Source organism: Rosa rugosa, chromosome 7, assembly GCF_958449725.1.
Source record: "Rosa rugosa chromosome 7, drRosRugo1.1, whole genome shotgun sequence".
Lineage (NCBI taxonomy): Eukaryota > Viridiplantae > Streptophyta > Magnoliopsida > Rosales > Rosaceae > Rosa > Rosa rugosa.
In genome coordinates, this window is record NC_084826.1 from 12781079 (window position 1) to 12802246 (window position 21168).

A 21168-nucleotide genomic window follows, 5' to 3' on the forward strand; every position below is an offset into this window, starting at 1 on the left:
CTTTGAATGAATACATGGTACAACAATAACAAAATGATACCGCCACATATGAATTGTATGTAATTTAGAACAACTATTCTTATTTTTTGACAAAGACGCTCCCTAAGAAAAAAAAGAAGAGACATTGTCATTTCAACTATTTCGTTTTTTTTTTTTTAAAGTCAACTATGCTGTAATTGGAATATTGGAGAAGATTGAAGTGTTCCCACAATAAGAGCATGAGGAGACTTGTAAGCTTTGGATGAATAGATGGTTCAACAAGAACAAAATGATAATGCCACATATGAATTGTATGTAATTTAGAATAACTATTGTTACTCTTTGACATAAGACTAGCTCCCCTTAAAAAAATAAAAAAATATGTAAACAAAGAGAGAGAGACTATCATTTCAATTGTTTTTATTTTTTTATTTTTCAAAGCATTATTCATAGTTAAATTGAAAGTGTTGATATGTTGTAATTCATGTATTGGAGAAAATTGAAGTGTTCCAACAATAAATAAGCTTCCTTGTTGTATGTTGTTACATTGTAAACCAGACCATGTGGACCGCAAAAGGGAGGAGATTGAAGTGTTCCAACAATAAGATTCTTTGTTGTATGGTTTTACGTTACAAACCAAACCATGAGAACCACAAAAGTGAAGAATCGAAACACAACCACCTATAGTAACCAAACCATGAGGACCACAAAAGTGAAGAATCGAAACACAACCACCTATAGTGCAAATTAGGGACTCAATTCCAATCAGACTGCTTAGTAATTTGTTTATTGCACTTAACTTTTTTTTTATTAATACGTAGAAACACATCCATCAAACTTTCAATACAGAATGGTTAAGACGAAACATCAACCCTTGACTAAAAATGATTTAACCAAACATCATGGAGGTTGAGGATGATTAACATTTGAGTTTTGGAATCAAAGAACTTATTCCATGGCTATCTGAACCCATTCAAAGTGTGGATAGGAGGTTTGGTAATGATGATTGGTTGGTTAATATATGCACAAATGGTCGTGGTATATACTAGATCAAGACCTGGTACTGTACTGATGGTATATAATTTGAATAATTTCCTAAATATTGGGTTTCTAGAGTGCTTGACGGACACTTTCTCCTCAATGGTGGCTAATCATGGTACCAATACTAGTCAAAAGAGTATCAAACTCTAACACACTTTGGCATTATAATTATAGTATTGAGTTTTGATTATTAATAGTCAGCAAAGGACCTCGAGTGATTTATAATCGATAGAATATTAAAATAATTTGTGCTTGATTTTTTTTTTTTTTTTTGAAGGGAATGTGGATTTCATTGACGCATGACAAGATGACCATTACATATCCTTCTGCTGCCTTCAACTAGACAGATCAAGAAGTTGTAGCAGAACTACTGTGATACATAGAGAATAGCCCACCTATATTCGAACTAACCGCTCATTTAAAGTGAGCCTATAAACTATGGATAAATGGAACATAGAATATAGGCCTCAACCACATAGGGTTTTGAGGTTCCTAAAACAAGGGAACATAGTGTAATTAGACAAAAAAGCTAAAAATATAGGGTTGGGCCAAGGGCCTAAACCCTAGCCCAAATAGCAATGGACTAGGGCAAAACCCTAGCCCAACAGTTCGCGGCCCAACAGGGGTAGTCCACCAAAGGGAAATTTACTCAAGACCCGTCAAGTTGGTTCGGGCCAGTCCACCTTCCTTCACAACCCCGTCGTACGTCACCATCCGGCCAAGCTCCAGCTGATCCACATCGCCCGACCTGCATGTTCCCGACCCGCCTCACCACCGCCGCGACCAAGCCGCCCTCACTGACCTGCATCAGCACAGAACAAACCATCCCGGCGATCGAAGCCATCCTGAGTTCACGCCGCCGCCGCAACCTGCATCAAACCAGAACAACCGATCCTGAGCCAAGCGTCGCAATCGCACGCCGCCAACGAATGGCACCACCAATCCAACAAAACCCAACCGCGGGGATCGATAAACCCGACCGTACGCACGATCCACCCTTCACCACCATCCCAGCCGAACTCCCTGACAAAAACCCGAGCAAAGCCCTTCAACAGCCCTATGGACAGTAGATTTCCCGTCCGGCAGCAAACCCTATGACAGCGGTGAGGCCATAGGCCATCACCGACGTCCGGGCGCCGCCGGAGAGAACAAAGTGCAAGCCCGAGGCGGCCTTAGGGTTCTCTGAGAGAGAGCTTCTTTGGCTCCCTTGTATTGTATTTGTGCTTGATTTATGTTGAAGAGAAGTTGTGATAATCGTATGTCTTTAAAAAAACTTATTTTCACACTTCAAAAAATATGCCATAGCACACAATATTTTCACGATATAGGAATTAAAATTCATATCAATGTGCAGCACAATACCACGAAATTCACCAGCCATGACTAGACAATTGCAGCAAACCAATGTGCATTGATGTCTATTGCGCTAATGTCAGGCCACAATAGACATGCTAAAGGTCATTACAGATGCACTGATTGACAAAATTTCATAGAGAAAGTATCGATTTCACTATACTTTTCCTAAATAAGAAAATCCCTCTCAAAATTCCGGAAGAGAAATACTGCTGATTAGCTAGTTTTCTGTTTCCCAAAGTAAAATCACACACACACACACAACAAGGAGAATGTGTACAAGGAATCTATTGACGTTTGGTTAAGGTGTGAGAAAAAATCGTGATAATCGCATGTCAAAAAAGAATTTGTACACTACATTGCCTACACTATCAAACACCATTACTTTCAAATATGTAATATTTTTCCCGGCTTGGCTTCTTACATCGTATGCTTTGGATGATTACATGTTACAACACTAACAAAATGACCCTGCCACATACGAATTTTTTTAAGAACAATTATTGTGATTTTTTCACATTAGTATGACTCCCTGGGGAAAGAAGAAGAAAGACTAAAAAATTTTGCAATTGAGATATTAGAGAAAACTAAAAAATTTTACCTTCATACGCGGTAAATATGTAGCTTCCAACCAGGTTGGCTTTCGCATGTGGGTGATTGCAGCCAACAAGATCTCAGTTAACATTATGTTGATTGAATAATTATTCATCGTGATTGCTATGTTGATTGAATAATTATTCATCGTGATTGCTATGATATCTCAATTAACATTATGTTGATTGAATAATTATTCATCATGATTGCTATGATAATGGGATAATGGAATTCCATACCCATTGAAACCTCCATGCCTATTCATTGTTTGTTAATATCAGATGAATTTTAAAACCTCCATGCCTATCTGTTAATATCAGATGAATTTTAAATTTATACTGTTATATCTTGAATATAATTGTGAATGAAAAATAAAAGAAAATATTTCCACAAAATGTGAGAAGCCAATCCAAACTAAAACAAAGCATGTTCATGCTTCGAGCCTAATAATTAAAATTCTTTATGAAATATTGAACTGATAATTAAAATTCTTCATAAAATAATTTTTGACTGCCCCTCTCATGATCACGATGGTCTGTGTTCAAGCCAAGCTAATCCATTTTGAGCTGAGGCCCGGCAAATAGGTACCACAGCCAGGCTCAGCACCCTTTCCACAAAATACCAGATTCAATACATACCGCTGAACTTGGTAATACTCGAGACTGGATAGAGTCCCACCGATCAATATTAGTTGGCTCATGTCTAATGGAATTATGCTATCATGTAGAACAATGTCTAGCCCAGAATTTGCCAGGACTATTCCCCTCCGGCAAAGGGCATCATGGACGATGAGAATGACGCCAGGAGACTTGAGGCAAAAAGAAACTAGGAGCACGGTTTTAAATGTTCTCAATGCACAACTACAATCAACTCATCAATACGCAACAATAAAAGCTAACCAATTCAACATTCAACACCAGGGGGATGAGGGATAACTTCTGCTGCGACTAGCATATCAAGTCTAGTATACTTGCTGCAACCTTGTGAGAACCCATACAGTGCCTGTTCATTACTCCAAGGCTGAAGCACATACAATGCAGCAGGTGTTTAACAACAACCATGAACATGGCAGCTAGAACAAACAAGGCATCTTAGACCTAGTATCTAGCAACTGCAATCTAAAAAAAGAACAAACAAGGCATCTTAGACCTATTATCTAGCAACTGCAATCTAAAAAAAGAACAAACAAGGCATCTTAGAGACTTAGACCTATTATCTAGCAACTGCCATCTAAAAAAAAAGATGCAAGATCACCATTTTTCAACACATACAAGAGATTCAAGAAAATTAAAACAAAAACAGTCCACATTCAGATTCAGATAACTACAAAAGAAGAAAGCATCTGTATTTACGTTTTGATATAAAACAACCTCTATCAATGAAATTCACAAACCCAGAATTGATTCCCACTTCCTTCTTTTCAGAAAACTAGCAGGTCACACAGTGAAAAATCACTAATCTCAAGAATGGACAAAGGAGTTGATAGAAGTTCCAAGTAAAAAGTCGGGGGACCAAGACATTACCCTAGGCTTAGACAGAGAAGAAAATGAAGAGCATTTGAAAGCCACACAATATGTGTGATCAAACTCAATGAGCAGAACAATGTAATGTTATCATCACAGATGTAATGACGGACAAAATTTTTACTCTCTTAAATCAAAAACCCTTACCTGATAAGTATAAAGCAGGATTCACAAGTTCATAGTTCACCAAAGTAAAACCACATACACCATCCATCAAGAAAATAAATTTAGAGAACTAAAGGAACATTCTTTATTATTTAGATAGGATAGGAGTCTTTAACATTGAAATTTAAAAGAACAACAGAAAACAACCTAAACAGAACTTCACTTGATTGGCAAACTTTGCCAATCGACCTGAAAACTTAACAAGAAAAACATAGCAACCAGCAAATCACCGGAGACGGGGACCGAGTAGACTCCTAGAAATCACCACCACGGAGACGGAGGACCAAGTGGAGGGTGGACTCCTTCTGGATATTATAATCAGCCAGGGTACGACCATCCTCCAGCTGCTTGCCGGCAAAGATCAGCCTCTGCTGGTCCGGTGGGATCCCTTCCTTGTCCTGGATCTTGGCTTTGACATTATCAATGGTATCGGAGCTCTCCACCTCCAGAGTAATTGTCTTGCCAGTCAGAGTCTTCACGAAAATCTGCATACCACCGCGAAGCCTGAGTACCAGATGAAGAGTGGACTCCTTCTGGATATTGTAATCCGCCAGAGTCCTGCCATCCTCCAACTGCTTTCCGGCAAAGATCAACCTCTGCTGATCCGGGGGAATCCCCTCCTTATCCTGAATCTTGGCCTTGACGTTGTCGATCGTGTCGGAGCTCTCCACCTCCAGGGTGATGGTCTTCCCTGTCAAAGTCTTCACGAAAATCTGCATACCACCCCTCAACCGGAGCACCAAGTGCAGAGTCGACTCCTTCTGGATGTTGTAATCGGCCAAAGTCCTGCCGTCCTCCAATTGCTTACCGGCGAAGATCAACCTCTGCTGGTCCGGGGGAATCCCTTCCTTGTCCTGGATCTTGGCCTTGACGTTGTCGATGGTGTCGGAGCTCTCGACCTCGAGAGTGATCGTCTTCCCGGTGAGGGTTTTGACGAAGATCTGCATACCTCCCCTGAGACGGAGCACCAGATGGAGAGTCGACTCCTTCTGGATGTTGTAATCGGCGAGGGTACGGCCGTCCTCGAGCTGCTTTCCGGCGAAGATGAGCCTCTGCTGGTCCGGAGGGATGCCCTCCTTGTCCTGGATCTTGGCCTTGACGTTATCGATGGTATCGGAGCTCTCGACCTCGAGAGTGATCGTCTTCCCGGTGAGGGTTTTCACGAAGATCTGCATACCTCCTCTGAGACGGAGGACCAGGTGGAGGGTGGACTCCTTCTGGATGTTGTAGTCGGCGAGGGTCCGACCGTCCTCGAGCTGCTTTCCGGCGAAGATGAGCCTCTGCTGGTCCGGAGGGATGCCCTCCTTGTCCTGGATCTTGGCCTTGACGTTGTCGATGGTGTCGGAGCTCTCGACCTCGAGGGTGATGGTCTTGCCGGTGAGGGTTTTCACGAAGATCTGCATGATTAGGGAATGGGATTGGATCGAGTAAAAGGGGATTTCAAATTTGGAAATTTAGAGAGAAGCGTTTGAGAAATTGTGAGGATGAAAGAAGGGAAGAGGTGGGTTATATAGGGAGATAGCCGACTCGAGATGCTTTACTTTTTCCGAGAAGGACGACGAATTAGTGGTCAAGAAGAATCGGTGAAACGAACGGTCCGGAAGGTTCCGGGTGCTGAGCGCCAACCACTACTGACCTAATTTAATTTGGATTTCTCTTTCCGGAGATAATTAGGTTGCCTTAGCCGTGTCATATTTTCTCTTGGGTGTTCTAATTTGATTAGGTTCCATTAACCAAGTAGGTTTTCTATTTGGATTTTTCAATGTTTTGTTCTATCCAAATTGGATGGGGTAGCATTTGTGCGACCAAAAACATCTACTAAAACCAAAGTGTTCGGTCCAATTGAGATTGTGAGCGGTTCGGAGGTAATACAAAACCGTTCAAGCCTAAATAAGTATTAAATACTTAAACTTGTCTTGTTTTTTATCGAACATGTTTGACTTGATTTGTTTGATGAACAACATTATGGAGCATGTATATCACCAACTCATATCTAAATCCTAGACAAGAAAGTTTACGCACGGCAGCAGTAGATACATAACTGTTCAATTAAAATTTAGAAATGAAGTGAAACTCAACTTTTAAAATACATGTGTACTGATTGATTAATCATATGATTACGTGACACGGATACCTTATATAAAAAATTTTCATTATGAAAAAAGACAAAAGAAGAAACCAAAAACAGTACACAATTTTAAAGGATTAGGCCTGATCAAGTCTTAACAAATTGAACCATTCTATTGTTGTTGTTATAATTGCCTCTTTAATCATTGAGGACAACTCTATGGTTTGCTGAGCAGCTGAAGAATCTTATTCCTTTTACCCTTCTTTTCTTTTATAATGTGAGAGATATCCGAAGAAACGCATCCCTAAAAATCAGACCGAAGCTCTTAAACGCTTTCGGCATGAACCAGCTCTCAAGTTTTCAAATAAAACATGCAGAAGCATGGTATCATAAATCACATCTTCTTTTGCATTAATGACCCATACAAAAATATGGGACTCCAAAAAGGCTTCACAATATTGAAGTGGAAGCCTGAAACAAATGGACTGAAACTGGCCAGCATTCCCTTTACAACTTCATAAAGCAAGTCCTTTCCTCCATTGGAGGATTATCCCTAAACATATATACAAGAATGCCATAAAGTGAAGCACAATTTATTTCCCCTTAGTATTATCGGCAAGGGCAGAACCTTTGCAGATTGGACAAGAATTTTTCATTGACAACCACTTTTTGATGCAAGTCACATGGTAATCATGGCCGCACGTTTTCAGTGCTGCAACATCATCCCTATCCTCGTACTCTTCCTGCCAATTGGTTAAAGCTAGTTAAGAAATTTGGAGATAGGAGTTCTAAATTATATGTCATTTAAAGCTGACATCATTATTAAAAAAAATAAAAAAATAAAAAAAAGCTGACTTCATATAGCACTTGATAATAATTTTCGGTTGCAAAATGTAAGATTGTTACCAGGCAGATTACACATGTGCCTTCCTCCTGGTTTAGGTCTGAAGAACAATATATTGTTTCTGTCAAACACTTCGGTATTAGATCTTCAGATACACCTGTGTTGACATGCCCAATCCTTTCCCCCAATGCAAGGAGTTCCTGCTCGTTCCAATATTACAACAAACTATGAAGACCTGAACGCAATGGCAGGAAAAAGATGATTAATTAAGCCAGGATTATCAGTCTTACCTCGTAACTCATGTTGTCTATGTCTAGTCTCAAGTCTCTATGATGATCAAGCATACTTCTGGAACCATAGAAAGCTGGCCGATCAGCAATCATAAAACCCTGCAATACAAAACGAAAAACAATTACAGTGGTATTCGGAAATGCAACCAACACTGTACTCTGCAATTTCTAAGCTTGCAGTATTTTCAAAAGTTTTCACTGCCAATAAAATAAGTATCATTCCCTCACATTATCATTTGTGCATTCCCAAAACTCTTAACACTTAACGCAAAACAAACAACAGGCTACGCATTCGAACTACAAGTGCGCTAGAGAAGGTCTTAAAAGCAATTCATAAACAACATGTAACATACTATTAGTGCTATTAGTGACAGTGTTTTCTTTATTATCGGAAAGGAGCTGCATTCCTTATTATCGAAAAGGAGCTGCACCCTCTCTCACATGTGGCAAGATAAAATACCCTGCATCAACTTTGCTACATACCTCAGATGAAAACCGATCATGGAGACTAGTCTCTTCAGAAACTCGATATCTATCATTAGACATCCTTGATCTACCATTCCTGTCGCTGTTACGCCACCCAACTGTAGCCACTGGCCTAGGATGTCTTGGGTAACTCTCAGATACCAACTGCAATCCTTCATCTGGATGTGTCACAGGCCCAAACCTCATGCTGCTTGAAGAAGCCCTGAAGGTTGGGCTAGATCTTTGAGAATAGTTGCTGCGAACTCCCCTTACAGTATGGGGTAAGGCACCAGGATAACTTGGAGGAACAGCAGCACTCCTGGTTGGAATGAAATCATGGTGGTATACACCAGCTTCGGCAGAAGCATTAACCATACTGCTGCCTACAAGGAAGTGGTTGGGATCATGACTAAAACCACTTGTATCTGCAATTCAGAAGCAATGATCACTCAAAGATGACAAGAACCAGGATACAAAAGAAATAAGAAAAAAGAATAAAAACTAACCTGAAGGTAAAATCCTTCCATGAGGAGGCGATACGCTAATATGGTTCCATTCAGGGGCTAAAACATTGGAACTCTGACCCGAAAGATCAATCGTACTAGGGTGGTCAACAGGGAAATTTGCAGAATACGAACTATGTATAGGATTGTTCGATAGATGTGTCCTTGCTAGGTTGGACTCCAAATCATGTTCTGACCGGCTTCTCACATTTCTCATAGATCCCTCACCCCTACTTGTAGGGTCATTTCCTCTATAGCTGGGGTGAATCATAGTCATGTGATCCCACGGCATGTGTGGGGTATCTATGTTTACTTTCTCCTGCTGTAATTCTGTAGATCTAGAGAGGTCAGAGGAACTTCCAGCGCCGTAGTATCTGCTCGTGCTGCCTCTCTCCGCTACAGAAGGGATCCCAGGACTTTTTCGCTTGTGTGGCCCTCTTCCATTGCTCATTGTGAGATCAACAAAACCACCCTCAACACCATGGAATGCTGGACGGTCATAGCTGGACGAAGATGGATGGTGAGCATAGTTTCCACTGGCCATACCAAAAGTACTAGCACTTGGTGGATGTTGAAAAGGATCATGAGATGGACCAGAAGCATCGGGTTGATATTGAGGTGGCATATCAACACTGTGGCTCAAGGGAGAATACCCATATGACCTCATAGGCGGGTTCCAATTCGAAGGAAAATGCATTCCATCATTGAACATATTTTCCACTGGATAAAACAAAGAACCATTCTCTCCCGCCCCAGCCCTAGCTGCAGTTATAGGTCCCAAAATAGAAGTATGAGAAGATAAGACATTAAAAGATTAGATGTTCAACAGTCTACACTTGAATTTGCATGAGACATCTTGCATTTCACATACGAAAAATAAACCAGATAAGACTCTACAATAAAAGAAGTATAGGACACCATACCCAGATGTCCAAATGGGTGTTCTGTGTTCATATGGTTCCAATTCGGATCATTTTCACTCTCAAAAATTTGAGATGCGCTGAACGGATGTCTGTGCCCCATAACTTTAGTCACCTTCAAACTACAAACAAGTCACACACTGGAACAGAATCTACCCAATAAAATCACAACCTGCACAAAAAGGGAAAGACATGTCAAACATTGAAAAGCAGACTGCATATACGCTTAATTCCACAGAAACAAAAGGGAGACAGTGCTCTACAGTTCTTGTTATTCTGCTACAGTTCTTTTATACCACAGTGACTGCTGTAAGGTTTTGATAAATTCTAAACAATATTTATTATTATTTTAGAAATAAGCATATAGTGTGTGTGTGTGTAGAACAAAAATAATACCAGGATTATAAGACGCATGGATACAGATTGGAACAACAAAAGCCTCTACCATAAAAGGAGAATGCATAACATCAACCAAAGTCAGACATTGATAATTTCATGACACATCACCAAATACTAACTCGACCAAGAGAATCCTGCCTACGACATGCTTTCATAGTCTGATCCACCAAATCTCCATTCTATTCAAGGCCGGGAAGCGAAGTAAAAGTCAGATTTCCAAAGGATCTGTCAAAACCTAATTGCATTGCAAAGCTGGGGAAAAGTATGTAGAACAACCACTAGCACCCTATATCAACCTCTCCCTCGACTCTCGCATTCATCTGCAATAAGATGGCCTTTCAAAGGTAATAGAGAGAGCCGTTTTGTTTTCTGAGTGATAAAATTGAATTGTAAGTGTAAAAGACATAACAGTTAGCTGAAAGTGAGAAGTAAAATGACGGATACAGGGCCACTCATTATTGCATTACCTGGGTTTAAAATTTTAATCACACCATCAGGGTAGCAGGTGTAACAATCCCAATATTGCATCATATCAGTCTACACTAACATTTGCTTGACATTTAAACATCACCTATAGGATTAAAATTAAAATGAAGTCTAAGAAAAGAAAAACTACTACCAGATGTTCCCCTAGCCTCCAAATCCTGAAAAAAAATTGTGTGGTTCTGAACTTTTAGCACTAAAGATATGTTTAAAAGCAATAGAATTACAATACAAAGATGTAAAACAAAAATTCGTAGAACTTAATAAAAATAGATGAGAACTGTCCGACATAGCATGATTGAATTACCCTTCACTTTACCCAAAAACTTTAGAAAACTATCGATACCCGCCCTTCAGATAAAAGGAAAGATTGCAGTTTCAGAAACAGAGGAGTTCCAATTTGAAGATCTGAGGCATTATATGCAATGGCTGAAATGAGATTGAAAAGTACCAGATTGTCTTAAGCGTTCTGATGAGATTACTGAGAAAACTGCAATGTATTACCAAAGAAAAGATTACAATTACAATGAAATGTGTGCCACTTGGCTGAATCCTGTTACTGGGAGTACCTTTCTATCATAAGTCAGTGATAACAGAAAGTAACACCTAGATACAAATTCTGAAAACTGTCAAGCCACAGGATCAGGTTAGTATAACCAAAAAAGTAAATGTATTGCTTAAACCTTCAGGCTTCTAATAATTTCTACACTTACAAAAACCCATGTTCAAAGGGGAGATAATCTTCCTCTGAGGGACTTAAATGATGTTGGCTTTATCTTACATCTTGAGACAGTTTGCAATTGAAGCTATGGAATACACATACAGAGGTATACTTGCACCCTAAAAGATGAGATGGCAGAGCTTCGAAGAAAGAAGCATCATGTATTTGCAAAACTCTCTCCATCCAGAGAGACATGTCAGCAAGAAGACATGCTAAAAGCAAGCAGGATATTCTCATAAATCTCGAATCTGAAATTGATCTTTAGTTACAGCACAGAAAGGAAAGAAGCTGTGCAAGAGTCAAGGGTGGCAATCTATCCTGATAAGGGATAACCTACACCAAATTGAGGAAACCACCAATCAATGAGCAACCAGCCCACTGTCTCCCATGTAAGGAATGACAATTACAAGCAGACTCACAACTCAGAACACCCCACTTCTCTCCCTCTCTCTCCTGACAGCCTACACCAATCTTAGGGATCCATGCTCAGTCTTCTCTGGCATACAATGTACCTCAAGTTTATGATTGTCCTTTACTCGCACATAATAAACCACAGTATGAGTAATGATAACGGTCACTAGGTCCAAAATCCCACTTGCTAATCAAGCATCAACCCGTAAAAATTGCCACCCAAAATGCAAAGTTCAGTGCCATCATCTTGCAAAGAAGCTTGTTCTGCCTAAAAGGCCATATAATATGAATCCAAATGCATAAGATCCTCCACTGATGATATGTATCGAAGGACCAAAAGCATGTCAGAATGCACGCCATTCATTGACACCACCTAAGTAGACAATTACCACTATATCCCACCACACCCCTCTACGGAACACCAACATACTGAATCATCCAAAAGATAACTCCACGTACCAGTACAATGAACGAATGAATTGACCACCATAATGTTTAGAGTCAATGGAATTGCCCATGGGACTAGAACTACCCTCTCCATCATCATAGTAGGCACAATGTGGACACAACAGAAAAACAAGTTCACATCAAAGGCCTCACTAGATTGCAGTTAACTTTATTATTTTCCATCACTAAACATTTCAAGCATGGTCAATCTAAGAATCATATCATGATCATCATCAAAGCTACGGATTTTTCCATCTCAGTATGGCCTCCATCACTTCAGGTGAATGGATCCAGTTCTTCATGTTGATCCCAATTCAACGTTAAGGGAGCAAGTTAAAAATGGAATCTCAGTAGTTAGTACCATATATTGTGCTCTCGCAACACTAAGCTGACTTTAGAGTCTAGTCTCTCAAAACATGGCAGCAGATTGTGCCAACAAATCCTCAAGGGAAAAAAACAGGGTGTCAATCGAGATTGATTCTTCAGAAGTCCAATAGACCAAAAAGTCCCTGCAACACCACTTACAATTCAGAGGAAGAAATGAACTACCCCCCAACTTCTGTATCCTAAACAAGTTCTAGTACAAAAATATATTTATTACAGCAATCTACAACTTTGCTAGCAAAACTCATGTAAGCTATAAAACTGAAGATTCAAAATATTTAGAAAGTCATGATATGTGTTCGACATCAAAATTTATGAAGAAACATGACCAATACACTTAACCACAGCTAAAATCCAATTGCTCAGTTTTCCATTAGTAGTTTCTCACCTGCTGATGCAGTCATATCATCAATCCTGAACTGGGGTACTAATATTGTTCATCTCAAGTTCGAACTCGAGACAAGTAAGCAACAACGATACACCCTCAGCACACCAAAACCTGCATAACAGGAACCATCTAAAGTCTAAACCTAGTCGATGCTACCGTAATCCATAGTAAATGTATGATCTAAAAGACTCTCGTGCAACAAGCAACCTTGATCAAAATAAAAGCCGATTGAAAAAGAAAAAAGAAAAAATTCAGCTTTTGAAATTTGAAATAGGACTGACGTTAGTTATTGAAATAATTTATTTCCACTAATTACTGGTGAAACAAATTATGATTATAATTGCAACCACCGCCACCGTGATAGATGATCATATTACAAGCCAGGACGATCCAAACACTGAAGACTAACCAAAAATCCAAAAACACAGAAACGCAACAAAAATTAAACAGTGAAAACCATCTCATGCACCGCCGCCGAACAAAGCAAAGCTCAACGATCAGAGGCCAGAGACGGCTCATCAGAGACCATAAACCAAAACGATCAGAAGCAAACAACGCGAAATTGATCGAGCAACGACGATCGGAATCAAAATCACAACAAACGAAAATCCGCGCAAAAAAAAAGAAATAATTATTATGCAGAAACAACAATAACACGATCAGCTCGGTAAAAAAAAAAAAAAAAAAAAAATCTGAAGGAAAAAAAAGGAATACCTCTGAAGTCGACGAGAGGGTGGCTCGGCGAAGACGAACGGATTCTGAGAGAGAGAGAGAGAGAGAGAGAGAGAGGGAGGAAAATTTGTTGAGTTTCCGGAGAGGAGAGAAAGATGAATGAATAATATAAAGCGGTTGGGTGCGTTGTTTACAGAAATAAGAGGAGGAGAAATTGTCTGGACTACCCATTGTTACCGGGGACCGGCACGGCCCGTATTATTTTTACTGTTACGTTAAGATGGAAAAGTAATTAAGAGTTCAAACTGATGGAGGAGAACAACGTCGTCAGGGGGTTAAATTTAATTAAATGAAATAAAAATAGTTTTTTTTTTTTTGGAAGAGAAAAAGAAAATAAAAATAGACTTTCGGTTAACTACGCGGAGGAGAAAGAGAAGAGGTTAACTGTTTGCAACGAAGTTGCAGTCGTGGCTTCTAAGTCGTGCTCGCGTTTGAGGTCAACACACGCGTAGAGCGTGGCCCCTCTTATTGGTAACAGTTTCTTTTTACTTTTCGGTTTTCAGTTTTACTTTTGACCCTAAACCTGGTGAAATTTTTAATTCTTATTTCCTTTTCCTACCTACAGGCTACAGCAACGTTATTTTCCGGGCATGAATTTTTTTTTTTTTTAATCATGACAAGGGAGGCTGAATTTGAATCTAGATGGAGCACTTGTAGCAGTAAAAATAAAAATAATAATAATAAAATAAATTAGAGTATTAGTTAGAGTTCCAAGTGATTGTGGGAAAGTTGTTCTTTCTTCGATCTTAAGAGAATTTCATCTCCATTAGTTACAACTACCAATTTAGTTGGGTGCTTCTTCTCTTGACGTTGTATGTATAGATGGAGTGTTTTGGCAATAGTGAATGCTATTCGTGAATAGGAAAACAAAATGGTGTTTATGAGTTTATTTCATGCTTGTGTGCCTTGACAATGCAATGTGGTTGCTCATGTTTTAGCTTCTTATGTTGGATGATTTTACGATATATCATCATTTTATGGTGGACGACGTTGGTCCCTCATGTTCAGCATGATCGATGTACTTGGTGTGCGCTACATGGAAGTAGGTAGGTAATTTTTCCTCAGAGTTTTTGTCTATTTACCCTAATTCTAGGGATTTTTTGCCCACTTACCCCATTAAGTTTTTTAAATTCTCCCTTACTCATAAAAACTCTAATAAGGTCTTCCCTAATACCCAATTAAGCTTTTTTTTTTCTTTTTTTTTTTTAATATTTTGCCCTCACCCCTTTGTTACATAGAGAGAGAGAGAGAGAAGTCATAGGAGACTTCGCCAGAGTCCGATCACTGGCCGCCACCGATCAGACTTCTTTGAAAACCTCGTCTAATGTCCCTAAAGAGGTCGTCGGAGATCTCATAGGTCGCCGGAAAGGTTTATTGCCCCCCTCCCAATATACCTTTATTGGGGGGCAATAGAAATTCATGAAATCTCGCCGGAAGTCCCCAAAGAGGTTGTTGGAGATTTCATATAGGACCGGAGAGGTTTATTGCCCCCAAATAGACCTGTATTGCCCCCAATAAACCTCTATTGCCCCCCTCCCAATATACCTTTATTGGGGGGCAATAGAAGTTCATGAAATCTCACCGAAAGTCCCCAAAGAGGTTGTCGGAGATTTCATATAAGACCGGAGAGGTTTATTGCCCCCCCCCCCCCCCCAATAGACCTGTATTGCCCCCCCAATAGACTTTTCGATTGCCGGAATGGAAACTAATCTCCCTAAAATTAGGCAAATAAAACTTTGATTAAGGGAAAAAACAAGGAAATTACATCAATTCAAAACATTTATTGCCCCCCAATTTCATTTTTCTTTCCTTTTAGGCCTTCTGCCCCCATTTTACCAAAAAAAAAAAAAAACTAATTTGGGCACCCAGAAAATGTTTTGAGCACCCACATCAAGAACTGGACACCGGCGAGATGTTAAAGGCGGTGGAGAGGTTCAAAGTGACTAACTCCTCTCTTCTTTTCCGATTTCACTTCAATCAAGCAGCTTAATATGTAAATTCAATCCCCGTATCAAAACCACAAGTCCAAGTCACCGTCGTTGATGTCTCCGTCAGCCGGAACGACTCCAATTCCAATCGATGTCTCCGTCGACGACTAACTCCTATTCACCTTCGTTTTGAGAAACGAGGTGTTTCATAGCTACTTGGAAGCACCGGAACAGCTTCTGGAGGACTGAGGCGTATTTGTGGATGTGATGAGTAACAGAGACAACGACGAGTTCTCGAGTCGGTTTCCCATTCTTGCAAGTCGCCGCCGCAAATGCCGCCATCGTCGAGCATGGAGATCGGTCACATCCTCTGTCTGATTCCGACGAGGAAGGAGCGGCGGGGAGAGATGAGAGAGCGACATCATGTAGTTTCTTAATTAGGTTAAGGATAAAATTGTCATTTCTCTTTAAATTAGGTTAGTGAAAATAAAAATCAATTGCTGGATTAAGTGGGATAGTTTTGGCCAATTTTGGTGCTTTGGTCAATGACCCTTTTCCTTAATCCAATTTTTTTGTCATTGGGTTTTATTCATCAGACTAAAAAATTGGGTTTTATTGGAGAAATATCTTAACGAGATAGGAAACAATTGGTCTGTTTCTAACTTGTATTTCTTCATCTTTCATGAAATGTTCATCTACCAATGAAAAACCGATTTCAAATCTCAGTACCCAAAATCGATTGGAGTCAGATTAGTTGTGGCAAAAAGATTTATTCTTTGTGAGGCCTATGAGTCCCTCGAGCTTAATCAATGCATAACAATGAATTTATCCTATAAATATTCCAGCTGACCTCTCTTCTCTTTGCAAATTTGTACCGATTACTAAACTAGCCAAATTAACAAATATGAAACAATTAAAATACATTAGTAACACCATGAATAAAAATGAGGATCTCTCCCATCCACAAGGAAAATTGCAAGATTCTGGCTTTATAAATAAATAAGTTTAACATAGTTTGAATAAGTTTAACTCAGACAAAACAAAAAGCAAGATCCATAAGTTTAACTCGAGTTTTTTTTAATCAATCCATCAGTTTAACTGGAGTTTAATTCCTAGTTTGAACTTGTTAATTTCCTTAATTTGCAAGGAATAGGATGAATGGGATTAATTTTGTTATTCCTTGTTATTGATGGAATATTACTGCTCTATATATATATACTGTATTCTTTTCAGTTAATCATAAAACATATTTTGGTTAAAGTGTACATGTGGTTAGCTGCTTGACAATCTCAAGCGATGGTCAATGATGATTATAAATTTTGTTTAAAGTTTACATGTGGAATCTTCAGCCTCATCCCTATTGTTCTTCTTGCCATCTGTTGTGGCATCCACCACCGCCCCCATATCGTCGAACTCAACATAACGCGCGCAGGCCTCGCTGTCTTGTACCAACTTCACCACTACCTTCGCAACCAATGACACCCTCCACTACAATCTCGACCTCAATATCACCCTCCGAAACTCCAACGAGCTCTACAGTGTCCATCACCAGAAGATCGAAGCTCTGACCTATTACAGAAACCAGGGCTATGGATATACCACGCTGAACTTGAACTCTTTTTCCCAAGGGGCTATGTCCGACGCTGTTCCTACACCAATGTCATTTAAAGAGCAACACTCGGTGATTAACCCGGCGGCCGAGGATGAGGATATTGTAGTTGTCAAGCTCTACCTTGAGAACAAATACAAGACTCGAGTCATGGGTTGGCAAGCCAAATCCGAGTTCGCGTGTCACTTGATAGTAGTTCCTTCGATAAATGGACTGAACTTGGCTGCTAGTTCTGAGACTGCACAACCGTGCAACAACATAGATCATCGTCTTTCTTTCCCTAAACCTTTGAAGGTCTATTTCTTTTTCTTGATTTTCTTTCTGACTCCAATTTCAGAAGAATGTCATTTGAAGCATTATTTGAAGGTTGCATTTTTGACGGCTTCAATGATATGGTTATTGCGTATAATGTAACTTACAAATAAGGAATATGTGCGAGGGAAGAGCGTGAGATCAACCTCCTTGTGAGTATGCATGTGCCTGGCCAAGCAGATATGCAAGGGAAGAGCGCCTTGCCTTGCCTTGCCGCGCCCCCTGCCAAACGTCAGATATCGATCGAACCAGCACCGTCAGCCAGCGCCAAAGAAGTCGCAAAGCTGGCCGCGACGTCATCGATGGGATTCATAGAAGAAGCAACGCACATGCAGACACGAGATATATAGTTAGGGTTTTTAAGGGCTAGGAACTTGTATTGAGCTTCATTGTCGTAATGAGGGAACATATTGGAGTAATACATGAGGTGCTTTGTCATGCTTTAAATTTGCTTGTTAACCATACTTGATTAATCTCAAGTTCTCAGTTCCTGTTTGTTAATTAGGATGTCCTCTAAACGAGTATAATCATGCTTAGTTCTTAATACATATTTTCACAAAATTAAAAATGGAATAAACAGAAAGTATTTATTTTTCATGTTATGAACGGATCATATTGGTGATGGTCATTGACCAAAAAGAAAATACAATTGATTCTTTTTTTATTTTTACGAAATAATTATTTCCAATAAACAAAAAATATATATATTATTTCAAAAAATCGAATTAATTTCATTATTTTGAAGCTCCACACAGGCTGTTGCTGCTCTGTTGGTTCTTTGAAACCGCTTTCCTTTCTAGTTGCCCCCCCCCCCCCAACACACACAAAACATTGAAAAAAGAAGAAGAAAACCAAACCCAGAAAATCCAACTTCTCACTTCCTTCAACTCTGTAATTCAAACCTAGGGCGAGGTAGAGTTGGACGAAGATGAGCGTCATCGAACTTCTGACGAGAGTCGAGGCGATCTGCAACAAGTACGATCGATACGACATCGACAAGCAGAAGGACTCCAACGTCTCCGGCGCCGATGCCTTCGCTCGCCTCTACTCCGCCGTCGAGTCCGACATTGAAGCCGCTCTTCAGGTTCACTCTCTCTCAATTCTCCTAATTATGATCTCTGTTTTGGTTTCCGGGAAAGCTCGTCAAGTTGAAAGGCTATAATGTCAGATCCGGGCGTAGTTGGATGAAATTAAAGAGAAATTTAGTTGTTATTTGGTCCTATTTTTCAAATTGAGACTGAAATTTCAGTAATTTTGATCTGCAGAAAGCGGAGCTTGCTTCGAAAGAGAAGAGCAGGGCATCTGCAGTTGCTCTGAATGCCGAGATTCGCCGGACCAAGGCTCGATTGCTTGAAGAGGTTCCCAAGTTGCAGAGATTGGCTGTGAAGAAGGTTGGCCTCCACTGTTTGAATCAATTCTATTATTTTGCTTCTTCGTAATTGTGCATTTCATAAAATTGTTTGAGAAATTGATGTTTAGTGTGCTACATTCTACTCGAAACTGAAAATTGAAAGATGATTGCACTCGGATACGGTATCTCGTTAGTAAATTGAAGTAGAAGAACATGTGTAGTTGAGTTGTCAATTTTTGCCTGTTTAGTATAGAATTCCTGATTGCTTAGGATTTGTGCAGTGAGGTTTATAAATGCTGCTATTTGCTCACAGGTTAAAGGGCTTTCATCCGAAGAGTTTGCTGCTCGTAATGATTTGGTTCATGCGTTGCCAGATAGGATTCAGGATATACCAGATGGGGCTCCGGCTGCGCCGAAACAAACTGGAGGAGGTTGGACAGCTTCAGCTTCTCGTACTGAAATCAAGTTTGATTCCTCTGGTAATTTTTTACCTTTATTGAGATTTTTTGGTGCATCTTTTACAATTACAATATACGGGCAATTGTTTTTTATTTGATCACATTGGAGTTACCTTTACCTATGTGATTCCTGTATTCTGATAGATGGACGGTTTGATAATGAATTCTTCCAACAATCTGAGGAGTCCAGTCAATTCAGGAATGAGTATGAAATGCGGAGAATTAAGCAGGTAACTCATCCGTATGGTGTTGTGTTCGTTTACAACTGAGTTTTTTTGTTAAAAAACAAAGTTGCATTCTCACAAGTTACATAGTGCAATTTGTGGATATGGCTGATGTATTGGACATTTTCACAGGATCAAGGTTTGGATGTGATTTCAGAAGGTTTGGATACCTTGAAAAATATGGCTGGTGATATGAATGAGGTTAGTTGTTTCTGTGTGTTGCTGCTTGTTCATTTGCAATTAATGTACACTTGTTAATCCATTTTATAATATTGTATGTATAGGAGTTTGATCGGCAAGTTCCTTTGATGGATGAGATTGACAGTAAGGTCAGAAACATTGTCTTCTCCTTGCCTTTCTTCATGATGCTCAGTTATAATTCTCCAAGTTTTTTACTAAATGTTGCTTTTTCGTTCTCAACAGGTGGACAAGGCAGCCTCTGACCTTAAGAATACTAATGTTAGACTGAAAGACACTGTCAACCAGGTGATATACTGCAACATTGTTAATTTTTAGCATTTGCACATTTTTTATTTATGTTTGCTTTTTCTAGCTGGATCTAATGCAAGTTTCGTCTTTGTTACAGCTGAGGTCCAGCCGGAATTTCTGCATTGATATTGTATTGTTGATTATCATTTTGGGCATTGCTGCCTATTTGTACAAGTAAGCCGATATCTAAGATAAAAGGGTGATATATGCATAAATGATGAGATAGAACTATCTGGACAAGTAAAAGTTTAGTTGGTAGTATGATAAGAAGGCTGAATAAATATCTTGGTCTTACTGAAACATGTCAGACTTGGATTATATGTGTCTAGACTTGCAGTATTTAAGCTTCAATGCACTATAGTTGAAGTTGTTTATTTGCATGTCCCCTTTTTTCTGCCAATGTATTTTTTATTCTGATCCCGTGTCTCTTCTTTGCAGTGTACTGAAGAAGTAAGATGGCAGTCCAACCTGGTTGCTCGACACTGTTTTGCACGTTGACGAGTCGCGTTGGTGTTTGTTATATAGTGTTTTGTGTTCATTTCATGCTTAAGAGTCTTGGTTCACACTATTGCGAATGGATGTTGTGTTTGTCAAGTACACAAGTCATGTAACTTTTACTGCAGCTTATTGTGTGCTCTTATGTCCAGTCTATTTCTACTCTTTCTGATTACTTATAAGTTCAATTCTTTTAAAACCTTTGTTAACCCTGTTAATAGTTTGGAATGATAGCTTCATTTAAATCTTATATGAATCTTCTAATGGAATTGTTGTATTGTTTCATGCCTGACTGAATCTTGTCTCTCCCACGCATCGAGTTTGCTAAGATAGTTCAGAAGTAGTTGCAAGTGTTAGTTTTGTCCATCGGGTTCAATTGTTTTCCTGTTCAAGTTCATAGTTTCTGCAAAATCCTTGTTCTGCAAAGCTGCTTTCCAGTGCCATTGTAAACAGATCCCCTGGGTTCTGGTGCAAATCTTAATCAAACCTCTCCAATCTCAGCATCAGGAAGATCTACCACAACTGTTGGTTTGCCCTTTTTTAGATCTGTTTAGGCTCGCAGGTTTCTTATTGAGTAGTAGTATTTTGTGCA

General features: G+C 39.5%; 3 protein-coding genes across 9 annotated transcripts; 1 reads left to right on the plus strand and 2 right to left on the minus strand.

Moving 5' to 3' along the window:
- Positions 1-4716: 4716 nt before the first annotated feature.
- Positions 4717-6143, minus strand: LOC133720333 (polyubiquitin 4). Its single transcript, XM_062146594.1, has one exon. The coding sequence runs from the start codon at positions 6056-6058 to the stop codon at positions 4910-4912; it is 1149 nt and encodes a 382-aa protein (XP_062002578.1). The 5' UTR covers positions 6059-6143; the 3' UTR covers positions 4717-4909.
- A 965-nt stretch (positions 6144-7108) lies between these two features.
- Positions 7109-13848, minus strand: LOC133720331 (E3 ubiquitin-protein ligase MBR2). 7 transcript variants are annotated; one of them, XM_062146591.1, is made up of 9 exons: positions 13693-13848; positions 12979-13089; positions 12568-12715; positions 9749-9917; positions 8829-9587; positions 8341-8747; positions 7858-7956; positions 7630-7767; positions 7109-7466 (listed from the first exon to the last, which is right to left on the minus strand). In XM_062146591.1, the coding sequence occupies exons 4-9, from the start codon at positions 9846-9848 to the stop codon at positions 7317-7319; spliced, it is 1653 nt and encodes a 550-aa protein (XP_062002575.1). In that variant the 5' UTR covers positions 9849-9917; positions 12568-12715; positions 12979-13089; positions 13693-13848; the 3' UTR covers positions 7109-7316. The 7 variants fall into 7 exon arrangements, with proteins under 7 accessions (XP_062002575.1, XP_062002573.1, XP_062002574.1 ...); XM_062146589.1 differs by having other exon boundaries at positions 10264-12715; XM_062146590.1 differs by having other exon boundaries at positions 10253-12715.
- Positions 13849-18347: 4499 nt separating this feature from the next.
- On the plus strand, positions 18348-20826 carry LOC133720868 (syntaxin-71-like). Its single transcript, XM_062147344.1, has 9 exons — positions 18348-18643; positions 18825-18950; positions 19224-19389; positions 19513-19598; positions 19725-19793; positions 19877-19921; positions 20016-20078; positions 20179-20255; positions 20520-20826. Exons 1-9 carry the CDS (start codon positions 18488-18490, stop codon positions 20533-20535), a joined length of 804 nt encoding a protein of 267 aa, XP_062003328.1. The 5' UTR covers positions 18348-18487; the 3' UTR covers positions 20536-20826.
- The last annotated feature ends 342 nt before the right edge of the window (positions 20827-21168 follow it).

Bases quoted from the DNA above. Each gene is read 5' to 3' on its own strand.
- LOC133720331 (XM_062146592.1), bottom strand. From the start codon at position 9,848: ATGGGGCACAGACATCCGTTCAGCGCATCTCAAATTTTTGAGAGTGAA. The intron at 9,588-9,748 runs GTATGGTGTCCT...CTATAACTGCAG, and splicing joins ACACCCATTTGGACATCTGG to CTAGGGCTGGGGCGGGAGAG. The intron at 7,957-8,340 runs GTATGTAGCAAA...TTTGTATTGCAG, and splicing joins ATGATCGGTTTTCATCTGAG to GGTTTTATGATTGCTGATCG.
- LOC133720868 (XM_062147344.1), top strand. From the start codon at position 18,488: ATGAGCGTCATCGAACTTCTGACGAGAGTCGAGGCGATCTGCAACAAG. The intron at 19,390-19,512 runs GTAATTTTTTAC...GTATTCTGATAG, and splicing joins AATCAAGTTTGATTCCTCTG to ATGGACGGTTTGATAATGAA. The intron at 20,079-20,178 runs GTGATATACTGC...TCTTTGTTACAG, and splicing joins TGAAAGACACTGTCAACCAG to CTGAGGTCCAGCCGGAATTT.
- LOC133720333 (XM_062146594.1), bottom strand. From the start codon at position 6,058: ATGCAGATCTTCGTGAAAACCCTCACCGGCAAGACCATCACCCTCGAG.